Source organism: Electrona antarctica (assembly GCF_951216825.1).
Source record: "Electrona antarctica genome assembly, chromosome: 13".
Taxonomy (NCBI): domain Eukaryota; kingdom Metazoa; phylum Chordata; class Actinopteri; order Myctophiformes; family Myctophidae; genus Electrona; species Electrona antarctica.
In genome coordinates this window covers 17,338,918-17,350,920 of record NC_136794.1, presented here as the reverse complement: position 1 = coordinate 17,350,920, position 12,003 = coordinate 17,338,918, and the positions used below count along the sequence as shown (strand labels likewise).

Here is a 12,003-nt window from a genome sequence, read left to right as displayed (position 1 = left end):
GTCTAGCACCGTTTCCATTTAGCTGCCCAATAGTCATTGACTCGTTGTGTATTGGCTGCATATGATCAAGGTGTCAGACGGGCTAATACACAACAATGTGAGTCATGACGTCGTCACCCCCCCCAAAACAAATAATGTCCCGGCACTGTTACCGTCCTGATGGCGCCCCTGGACCAAATGCATATAAAACTGGGGATCCTTGACATGAAAAGGTTTGAGAACCACTGCTGTAAACAACTGAACACTGAGGTGTAGTGGTATGAGGTCATCATCTTGAATTGAACAGGATGTTGATCTTGAGGATGTGTTGAAGATGATTCCATGTGACCACAAAACAAAAAGCACTATTTCCAAACTCAGAATAAACCCACAGGACTAAAAGCTAAAGACAGTTTGTGCTAGAGTGAGTTTGATAGAGAGTAGGGACCTGTGTGCGGTCTAGTCCAGCATAGGAACACATGTACATACTAGGGTGGTGTTAGTGTATGTCTAATAAGGAATTCATGGATGAAAAGATACGTGTGTATCACGCCTCTGCGCCCGAGGAGGAAAGTGTCATAGGGATTACCGGTAATAAATCTGAATGCGGAATGATAAACTGAGTCTAGGGGTTTGACAGTGGAAGCAACCACAGTCTGTAGATGCTATCGGCATCGTCTACTGTTGCCTCAACTGTTCAAAGGGAAACCGTTTCTGTTTCTATACAAGAATCCTAGATTTGTGATCAGATATTTAATGCTGCTTAAAGTCAAATATTTATCTAGCCAAAAACTTATTTGGCTTGATAAATATATCCGATACAGAGAGGTATGCATATTCTCTCTGTATCACTGCCATTAAATATGGATATGGAATATGGAATTGATCAATTTGTCTGTTCCTTGATTTCCTGGGATCAATGGAAATAATTTTATAGTGCACTCACTGCATTCGATACATCACTAGGAGAAATAGGTTGTAAAGTGAACTGAAAGGTGAAGTTTACATGTAGGTGTATGGATCATGTGTTGTGTACACATCTTTAAATAAATGACCAGCATCAGCTAAATGCGTACACAATCTTTGTCATGAAGCACCCTGGACATTAGCCACTATCCGTCCCTGCTGCCGTTTGCCGCCTCGCTGTCTGATTTCTAGATCTGCCCGCTGAGGCCCCCCATGGGAAGATGGGACACTGACTCGGCCCATTATTTTATTTATTTATTTACCATCTTACCAGCATGTTCATAATTAAGTTAAGAGGGCTGCGGATGGTTGCTCCTTCTTACACCATGTTTCGTGCACCATGTGTACATGCACACATGGTGTAAAACGAGAGAGAAGCAGAGTACGACAGAGATAGAGAGAGAGAGACAGAAATAGCTCTACTGGGGCACACTGTCCTAGTACTGGGCTGGCATGTAGGGCCTTGGTGTGCGTGCGTGCGTGCGTGCGTGCGTGCGTGCGTGCGTGCGTGCGTGCGTGCGTGCGTGCGTGCGTGCGTGCGTGCGTGCCAAATAACCAGGAATGGAGGATGAATGAGGAGAAGTGATATGGAAAGGCAAGTTTCTTTGTTTACTATACCTTTCATACACCAAGATAATGAAAAGTGCTGGCATGAGGCATAAAAACTTAAAAAGTTATTCAAAGTAATTGAAGTTGTTTAAAAGCGTAATAGAAGGAATAACATAGAGAAACACAAAACAAGATAGGCAAAATGAGGTCAGGGTGTAATTGTGGTTGTACTTTTCTGTACACTTTAAAAGTAAACCAAAGTCTTTACTCTTTAGCACACCTAGTTCAGCTCAGGGACAAGTGAGTTGGTTGCCGTTGAGATAACATAGAAAAACCTGCACACACTTGCTCAATAGAGAATCCTTTTATTACGGCAAAGGTTCTGTCATGGGCCTTCCTCAGGCATCCTGGATGCCTGGATGTGTATAAAGGAAATCTACATCTAATCCTGTGTATCGGTAAGCTAAACTTTAATTAACAGAAGGCATTGGAGAATATATACATGGGTTTTAAAAATGAAGTTGGTGCGAGGTTCAAATTGTCTTGAATAATTTAACTATACTAAACACCATGTTTTGTTTTAACTCTGGTAACTGTTAGTAACTGTTAGAGTATTTAAGAGCAGAGCATAATTTTTGGCCTTAAACCATTGAGCAATTTAAAGATGATAATGTTTTTGAAATTATTCTATGCTCCAACTGTGCAGAGATTTGAAACTTGGTTACAGACCATTGTTGTTGTGGCCATTTTGCTCTTACGTCATTGGTGAAGTCATTTGGCAATTGAAAGAGCAAAATGGCTGGTGTGTTTGAATATGGTCGAGTGCAATGTTGGACACACACACACACACACACACACACACACACACACACACACACACACCTCTCTGAGCATCTTCTTAATTACTTTCTGGACACATCTAACTCTGTTATTATAAGCTACACCTCCCCAAGTGTGTAATTATCATGTATCAGAGAAAAGTGATGGGGGGGGGGTGGCTCTGCATGCACACGACCACACTGCCGTTTACAGTGTGTCTAAGACACCGGCCACAAATGATTGGATTAGTGTTTAAACCCCCCCCCCCCCCTTTCCACTTAGCATAATCCTCTTTACAGCTTCCTTTTTGTGTGTGTGTGTGTGTGTGTGTGTGTGTGTGTGTGTGTGTGTGTGTGTGTGTGTGTGTGTGTGTGTGTGTGTGTGTGTGTGTGTGTGTGTGTGTGTGTGTGTGTGTGTGTGTGTGTGTGTGTGTGTGTGTGTGTGTGTGTGTGTGTGTGTGTGTGTGTGTGTGTGTGTGTGTGTGTGTGTGAGAGAGAGAGAGAGTTACCCATCATTGGAACAACAAGGTCATTTCAGGCGCTCGTCCACCGTATGATTCCATGTCATCTGACTCTGGACACGCGTGCCGTGACAAATCGTCGAAACTGAACAGGAAGCAGCCAATAACTCAGACATGACAAAGACGGAGAGAAACAGAGTGTGACCGATAGCGTAGGGGTGTGAGCGTAATGGCGGGTGGCACAGTTATATTTAGAGACCTGACTGTACACATTGTAGAGAAGGAGACGTGACTCTGACCCCTGGAGAGGCCAGGAGCCATGGCACGGATGCACGGTGCCAGCGGTGTGTGGGCGGGTGTGTTTAGTGAAGGGATGGTAGGGATGGACCGATCCGTCTGAAGGCCTGCAGGGTTTGGCATGTCATTGTCAGCCGTTCGCCAGTCCAAAGAGCCAGCCGAGCGACAGGCACTTTGAAGTACCGTAGAGCCGCTTAAACCCTGCCTGAATGGAAGCTGAGAACCGCAAGGCACCGAGGAGAGACAGAAATATGCAGAGAGAGAGAGAAGAGAGGATGAAAAGAGGGAAGGGAGAATCTACATAGGGCATGGTGGAGAGAGGGAAAGGGAAGATATTTGACATACATCATGGAAGGAAGGATGAGAGCAGGAAGAGGGAAGAGGGAAGGAAGGAAGGAAAGAAGGATTTGATGGAAGACAGAGGGTGGGGGAGTGGAGAGTGAGACGACTTAACGCAGTATGAGCAGTGTGGTGGCTTTCTGTTAGTCTTATGAGTGATACGTTTCCCGCAGCTTCTCTGTAATGAGCTGTAACGTGAGAAGCAGTGACACAGCAGTATCGGTTCTGAGCTCAACCCAATGGCTTGTGGGTAGACGGACCGGCACCACGTCGGCACACTGGCATCAGAATGAATCTAAATGAGGATAGAGACTTCCCCCTACCTGATGCTCCCCAGAATTTACTTAATTGGTATCGGGCCATCCCGCTTTGCTATAGACTTTTAGGTTACAAAGGTCGATCTTAATTTCCCTCTCTGTCGGCAGTGTTTGTTGCTTGCTTACCCTTTGAAACGGCGACTTTTAATTGAATTTCAGAATGTCAGTGGCTTAATGTTTAGCTGTTATATGGTTGATTTGCTGATATGTGAGGAATAGTCAAATAATGATTTTTTTTGTTTTTTTTCTGGGACTGGATTAAACAGTGGGCTGGGGGCATTCATAGGATTAAACAGTGGGTTGGGGGCATTCCTAGGACTGGATTAAACAGTGGGTCTGGGGCATTCATAGGATTAAACAGTGGGTTGGGGGCATTCATAGATAGATTAAACAGTGGGTTGGGGGCATTCATAGGATTAAACAGTGGGTTGGGGGCATTCATAGATAGATTAAACAGTGGGTTGGGGGCATTCATAGATAGATTAAACAGTGGGTTGGGGGCATTCATAGGATTAAACAGTGGGTTGGGGGCATTAAACAGTGGGTTGGGGGCATTCCTAGGACTGGATTAAACAGTGGGTTGGGGGCATTAAACAGTGGGTTGGGGGCATTCCTAGGACTGGATTAAACAGTGGGTTGGGGGCATTAAACAGTGGGTTGGGGGCATTCCTAGGACTGGATTAAACAGTGGGTTGGGGGCATTAAACAGTGGGTTGGGGGCATTCCTAGGACTGGATTAAACAGTGGGTTGGGGGCATTAAACAGTGGGTTGGGGGCATTCCTAGGACTGGATTAAACAGTGGGTTGGGGGCATTAAACAGTGGGTTGGGGGCATTCCTAGGACTGGATTAAACAGTGGGTTGGGGGCATTAAACAGTGGGTTGGGGGCATTAAACAGTGGGTTGGGGGCATTCATAGGCAAATCAATTCCTCTGGTGGTCCACTGGAGAAGTCGAGCAAGAGGAAATGCTTAATTCCGATCAATTTCCACTTTTGGGGGCGGCTCTTATTGAATTTAAATCCCATTCTGGTGATGCAGCCAAAAAGAAATAAGAGATTTGTAACGGTTTTGAATGCTGAGCAGCAGAATGTGCCTCCAAAATGGAAGCAAAACTGCGGTGCCAAGCAAAGGAAGGATGAAAATAAAATTTAGGAAAACAGAAGCTCCGCGTGCACAACTGCACACGCACGCACGCACGCACGCACGCACGCACGCACGCACACACACACACACACACACACACACACACACACACACACACACACACACACACACACACACACACACACACACACAGCACAAAATAAATGTGGACCGTCGTTCCCTTTTGCTTTGTTTTTCCGACCCAGTGAGCACAGCCACAGTCTGCAAAGGTTTGTTCATTTTTCAACTAGATAACCTTTTATAGACACAGACACATGCATGCACTCACATTAATGACTGTAAATGAGAGAGGGCAGGCGGGGGGCGGGGGGGCTGGAGGTGTGAGAGAGAGGCAGGGTGGCGTTGTTGTGGGAGTTAAAAAGCTGTTCTGGTGAATTATTGATGATGAGCGTTGTGCCTATTGCCTACAGACACAGCCTTTCAGATACTCTCCCGTTGAGGCACACACACACACACACACACACACACACACACACACACACACACACACACACACACACACACACACACACACACACACACACACACACTGTAGCTGTGTGATCTCCACTTGCCCTAGCTAGCAGACAGGAAACACTGTATTTGTCGTCCTCTCTGGATTTGTGTTGCCTCTAGTTAAGTTGGGAACTGAGCCGGTAAATGCGGACTGTACATTTCCTGCACTGTGTGCGTGCATGTTGGCGTGCACGCCGCACGGTCGCCCTCTGTGCCTCGATACGGCCCACAGATGTTGTAACTGATGTCCGTGACTTTCAGAAACACCTGCGCATTATCCAACTTGACACACTGCCCGTACGACTTGTTAGCCTCCTCATAATACGATGATGCACCCTGCCAGGGGCTACCAGTGTTTTATGATGTGGTCCTTGACCTCACCTAACTTCCAGATGGCTGCCTTTCAGATGTGCTTGTGTGTGTGTGTGTGTGTGTGTGTGTGTGTGTGTGTGTGTGTGTGTGTGTGTGTGTGTGTGTGTGTGTGTGTGTGTGTGTGTGTGTGTGTGGGTGCGGGTGCGGGTGCGTGTGCGTGTGCGTGCGCGTGCGCGTGCGTGTGCGTGTGCGTGTGTGCGCGTGTGCGCGTGTGCGTGTGCGCGGGTGCGTGTGCGCGGGGAGAGAATTAGTTTCTATCGCCGTTAACAAAGCAGGGCCGTTTGCAAAACATTATTAATTTTGAAGTAGCTGTTGGGAATGCCTCTTACCTGTTCACAATGTGTTGTGAGCTTGTAGATCTGATGTTTTCGGCAAGCAACGCCATTGTATAATTTTAGAGTTGCCATTGTATGATTTTTAGAGTAAATTAGTTATAATGAATGTGGTTGGCTGACTGTTGTGAAGGGTTAGTGGGGCCGTTGAAGGTGGTATAAAAAGATTATTACCGTAGATAATACTGGTTGGCAGCTATTCAAAAGATGAGTGTGTTTTGCAAGTGTGTTTGAGAGGCACTGCGGTGCAGCTTGCCATGGCGGACATTAGACATGAGGTCTGCAAACTCAAACTGCTAATGCTAAATTAAAACATAACAAATGTTCTCTCTGCACCCCCCCCCCCCCCCCCCTCCTCCCATCCTCTCTCTCTCTCTCCTTCTCCAACGTCTGCCTCTAGTTGGTGCTGCCAGTCCTCAAAGGGTGGTAACGGTGCAGAGTGGGCCGCTGGTGCGGACGGAGGGCTCCCACGTCACCATCATGTGCAACGTGAGCGGCTACAAGGAGGGCATGGAGCAGGACTTTGAGTGGTCCATGTACCTGCCGTCCGTACCGGACAGGGAAATCCGCATCGTGAGCACGGCTCAGCCCAACTACGCCTACGCCGTGTACTCCCAGAGGGTGAACAGCAAGGAGATCTCCGTGGAGAGACTGAGCCAGGACTCGTCTCAGCTGCACATCACCAAGGTGCAAGCCAGAGACCAGGGCCTGTTTGAGTGTTACACACCCAACACTGACGGCCGCTACCTGGGCTCCTACAGCGCCCGCACCAACCTCACCGGTGAGTCCCCGCGCAAGCATGTCTCACCTCACGCAGCCACGCACACACATGGTGGATTACTCACCAGCAGGCCGCTCCCCATGATATCAGATAGCCTTGAAGGATAATCGCAAGATTTCCGCCGTAGTTCTTTTAATAAAGCATATGACTTATCTTTTCAAATGGCTTCATCTATCATATCGTTATCTTTCTCATCATCAATGGCTAGTTTGAACAAAGCAAGTACAGAAGTGCTGATTACAGTGTGAATGTATGGTTGGTGCAGCAGGTCAGTGCGTAGGCAATTCCACTCACGGGCGAGCGTTTCTCGATGGATACTTGACGGATTTCAACGGGAGGGACGGGATGGATGGGTGTGTGGGTGGGCTGAGGCAGAGGAAGTGTTGGCCTCCAGAGTCACACTGAGTCCCACCTGTTCTGGCCAGAGGAAATCGTGCCTCACCCCACATGAATGCCACATGAATGCCTCACTCCACACACACACACACACACACACACACACACACACACACACACACACACACACACACACACACACACACACACACACACACACACACACACACACACACACACACACACACACACACACACACACACGCCCCGCCCCACCCCCATCCCGAGCTGTTTCAATAACACACCCTGTGTGTCCCCACAGTGTGTGAGAATTCAAACACTTCTCTGTCAATGGCATCTGTTCCCCGCTGCCACTCCTCCCCCCCCCCCTCTCTCTCTCACACACACACACACACACACACACACACACACACACACACACACACACACACACACACACACACACACACACACACACACACACACACACTCACACACACACACACACACACACACACATTTCCCCAAACATTTCCCCAAACATTCCCTGAGGTCCAAGAACACAGCTGACATGGTTGTGGAGGTTTTGGCATTCTAACCCGCTCCCATCCCCCTCAGTGTTAATGCCCTTTAATCAGAGAGAGGGGGGTGGTGGTGGGTGGAGATTATTGGGGTCTCTCCGATTGTGTGACCTTAAACCTCGAGTCACATTAATACGTTAATGTCCACGTGTCCGGTGCGTCACCGAGTCACTCACAGTGGTATATAGTGTCACTACCAGGTGAGAAATGTCAATAATGCTAATTATTTCTGCTGTGACAGTGAGAGCTCAGCGTGCATTGATCAATACGCCAAGTCTGTTTTCTTGGTGGTGGGGGGTTGTTGCTTACTGCTTAGCAGAGCAGTGGGTTTGGTGTTCTCCTTGCCTGGCTGGGACGTGTACAATTATATCGTTGACTTGTGCCTTTTGAGTATGAGTAGCATGATCTGAATGTGGGTCAGGGCTCAGACATAGGCCTGAAACGGTACCACTGATAGAACATGGTATTTATAGACGTGTGTGTGTGTGTGTGTGTGTGTGTGTGTGTGTGTGTGTGTGTGTGTGTGTGTGTGTGTGTGTGTGTGTGTGTGTGTGTGTGTGTGTGTGTGTGTGTGTGTGTGTGTGTGTGTGTGTGTGTGTGTGTGTGTGTGTGTGTGTGTGTGTGTGCGTGCGTGTGTGTTTGCATGTGTGTGTGTGCGTGCGTGATAAAGTTGTGTGCGGTGGTGTTGAGGGACACTGTTATGTGTCTAGCCTCCTAACCCAGTTCCAGAGGTCAGAGGTAAACTACATGGTCTTTCTATATTTTCTTACCCTGTCATGATCGCCAGTCCCCCCCCCCTCCCAAGGCAGCTGCACGCGTAGCGCTGTCACGATTACAAATTTAATTATGACAATTAATTATGTAATAATTGTGATTTGTGACAGGCCTATGCACACGCACAGACCCAAACTGACGAGCACTATACTATACCCATGTCTTGTATAACCTCCCACCTTCACATCGAAACCTCTTTCAATGTCTGTTCCCCCCCCCGCTTGGCCGCGTGTCTCTAACAAACTCCTGTCTCTCTGTTGTTCTATCCCTTATTCCCTTATTAATATGCCATATTATGAATGCTCTTTCATCGCATGGCCTTTTTTTTGAGGGAAAAGGCTGTTACTGAGCAGGAAGTGTGCGTGCATCATGTGCATGTCTTTGAGTGTGAACACGTCTCAAGGGTGATGTCGGAAGGACAGGATTAAACAGTGGCAGCGGACTAGAGAGGAAGGAGGAATGACGTCACTGTTGGGGAGAAAGCTTGTATCTCCGGTTTATGGTTTTCCATAAATTAATACTTTGTTGTACGAGAGTGTCGTGCGAAAGTAGCAGAAATAGCCGATCTGTAATTTAAAAACAATTTAAAACAAAACGATAATAGTTTGTTGATAGAAGTGTGTACTACTACTGTGTAGGGCTGGCCAAATGGAGACATTTTATTAACCGGTTACCGTCAGGTCTTGCCGGCTAATTCAACTTTTTCTCTGCCATCTACGTTCATAAATGTAGCTAAGCTAACGGTACCTACTGGTGCTATCTACGCGTATGTTCGTAGACAACCGTATACTCCATATATGAAAGCGCCGACCGTTTGTTTACCTTTTAGCATGGCTCTGGTTAGTATGGAGAGCCTCCGTCCCCTCCGTTGAGCCTACATTATAACAGGATTTTAAAAGCGCTGTATCTCTAAAGTTTCGAGAGCTGTCCATGGTGGGCCGCCGCGCACCCGACGATCGTAAATCATTTGTGAGATTGTACCGCATCGCTGAGCAAATTATGTAACTGGTTGTAATGCTAGTTAAGGGCTATGAGCTAATGCGAGTGGTGATGTGCTCCTAACAAAGGCCCCCACCTTCCTGAATAACCCGGAAGGGAAACAAGCTCCGTAGAGTGAGAGCGGACGGGCGGCATTCCTTAGGTGTGCGCATGCTAACACTAGATGGAGCTAAAGGAGTTAACCGTTAGCCGTTTAGGAAAAAAATGCGCTATTTTTGTCCATTAAAGAAAAGACAAATAGCCGGCCACAACACAACAGGGTTTTTCGAGTCCCAGTCCACCCGGACGGGGGAAATAGCAGCCACTACGTTACGTGTGTTATCGTGAACATATGCACTGTGACGCATACACTGTCCCAGTAGCCTAATAGCCGATCTACAAGCTCACAACACGTCGCACTGTGTGCTTGTGTTTCGAGACCACAAAATGTAACGAGCGGGACGCGGGGCCATATGGTTACACCCCCAATGTTAAATTACTGTGTACCTTTTATATCTATTTATATAAATAATATAATCCACCACTCGAGGGAGGGGGAAAACAGCTCAGCTACAGATCTTGCATGACCGACCGGTCAAGAGTGAGCTGGAGCGAAGGGGGACTTTCTTTTGTATACCAACGCTGACCTGCGCGACAAAAGTGAAGCGACAGTGGAAGCAAATATCTTCAGGTTTGAACGCACCTTCAGTCCCCAAGCCTCTAGCCTGGTTTTGGCCATATTATAACGTGGATTTACTCTCGCTTCCTCCCTGATATCATAGGGGGGAGGATGCGTGAGTGAGTCCACGTTGTGTCTGGCAAAGCCAGGCTACCAAGCCTCCAACCACCGCATCGTTTAGTTTACCTACCACTACCAGCCAGGTTGTCTGCAGTGTGTCTGTCGGGCATACTCTGTGTCAATAAGACGGCTGAATAAACGTTCCACTCCTCGCCAACATAACGGCACAAATTGTCAAATAACTCTTGTGAGTGAGTCCAACAGTCGAGCCATGAACTCCAGTTCATGTGCGTAAATACCGTGATGCACGCAGACAATGGCCACCATCCCGTGCCGAGAGATGCAGTGATAGTTAATTTGACCAAAGTTTGGCGAAAGCCCAGTGGCTGCTGCAGTGCACACACTTTCCCTGCCGCCCCCCAAACAGCTCTGGAGTGTAGGCTAATAACAAGTTATTATAATAACAAGGAAGTTAGAAGAGGCCAGGGTTCCTCTTCTAACTTCCTCCACGTTATTAGCCTACAAGTTAGAAGAGGCCAGGGTGCTGGGTCACGGTGGCACAGTCGGTTCTCGATTCTCGCTGGGGACGCTGTGGGCGCTGGGGGCGTGTTCCCTCCTCCGTGTCATCAGTGCCCATACCCGAGGCGGGGTTGGCGAAAGGGCCTTTCTGTGTGGAGTTTGCATGTTCTTCCCGTGTCCCCTAGGGTAGGTACCCTCACAAAAACATGCAGTAATCCTGGTCTCTAAACTACCTCCCCCTGGCCAGCCAGGGCACCTGATGGAGGGAAAAGGAACTGGTCGGAATAACGTGTTCCTTCCACGCGCTACGTCCGGCCGGGGAAACTCTCCCCTGTCAGGTGAAATGATGCAACTTGGACTCCTCATGCATAGAAGGAAGCATGAGGTCAGTCCGCTGCCCCCCCAGGTGGGCAGAGGAAGTGTAGTGCCCAGGAATACATTAGATAATTGTGCACTGGGTGAAAAAATGGGTTACAAAATCGTGGGATAAAAATGTAATTAAAAAAAAAGAAGAGGCCCGTGGTCTTTTGTTTTTATCTTATCGGTTCACCATTAGCCGTTAGTGTTCGTCGGTTACGAATTTCTTATTGGCTAACGGTTAGCCGCTGCACACCCCTAGTACTGTGTAGAAATGTAACTTAACACTCCAGTACAGCTTCAAACACGTGTGCCTGAGGTAGGGATGCAAGGCTGAAAGTGATTAAGTCTGTCTGTGCCTTTTTTGTTTTTTGTTCTAAAGAAAAATTCACAAGATCGTGTGACAAAATAATAACTACATTGGATCATCGGATCAATTGGAACACAGGTTCTATTGTTTCATTTCCTGTAAAAGTAACAGTTTTGGACATGCAAGGTTTCCGCTCAACAGGGATGATAAGATATCGACATAAGGAGACGGACACGGACAGGAGCCAAATGATAAGGGTATAAAAGACCAACGTAATCTGTATTCTGACAAAGAATGACGTAAGGCCTACAGGGAACTGTTTTCCAACCGTCACCTTGGTATGAAAGAGTGGGTGGATGGACGGTGGTGGGGTTCGAAACTCTACCTGGCTGCTGCCCAGGGGGAGGGACGGGTTCTCTACCTGGCTGCTGCCCAGGGGGAGGGACGGGGTTTGGCTGCACACCTGGACACTATTCTGTCTGATACTGAGTCAGTGTTCTTCTGCCCTGCTTTGTCTGCAGTGAATCGTCCGCCTCAT

At 47.7% G+C, this 12,003-nt stretch overlaps 1 protein-coding gene across 1 annotated transcript in view; it reads left to right on the top strand.

The window, feature by feature from the left end:
- The window catches only part of igsf3 (immunoglobulin superfamily, member 3), a 96,745-nt gene that overhangs the window by 17,771 nt on the left and 66,971 nt on the right, over window positions 1-12,003 (top strand). Inside the window, exon 2 of the mRNA XM_079517980.1 lies at window positions 6,491-6,871. Within this exon, the coding sequence (XP_079374106.1) occupies window positions 6,491-6,871 (381 nt within the window). The remainder of the gene's footprint in view (window positions 1-6,490; window positions 6,872-12,003) is intronic.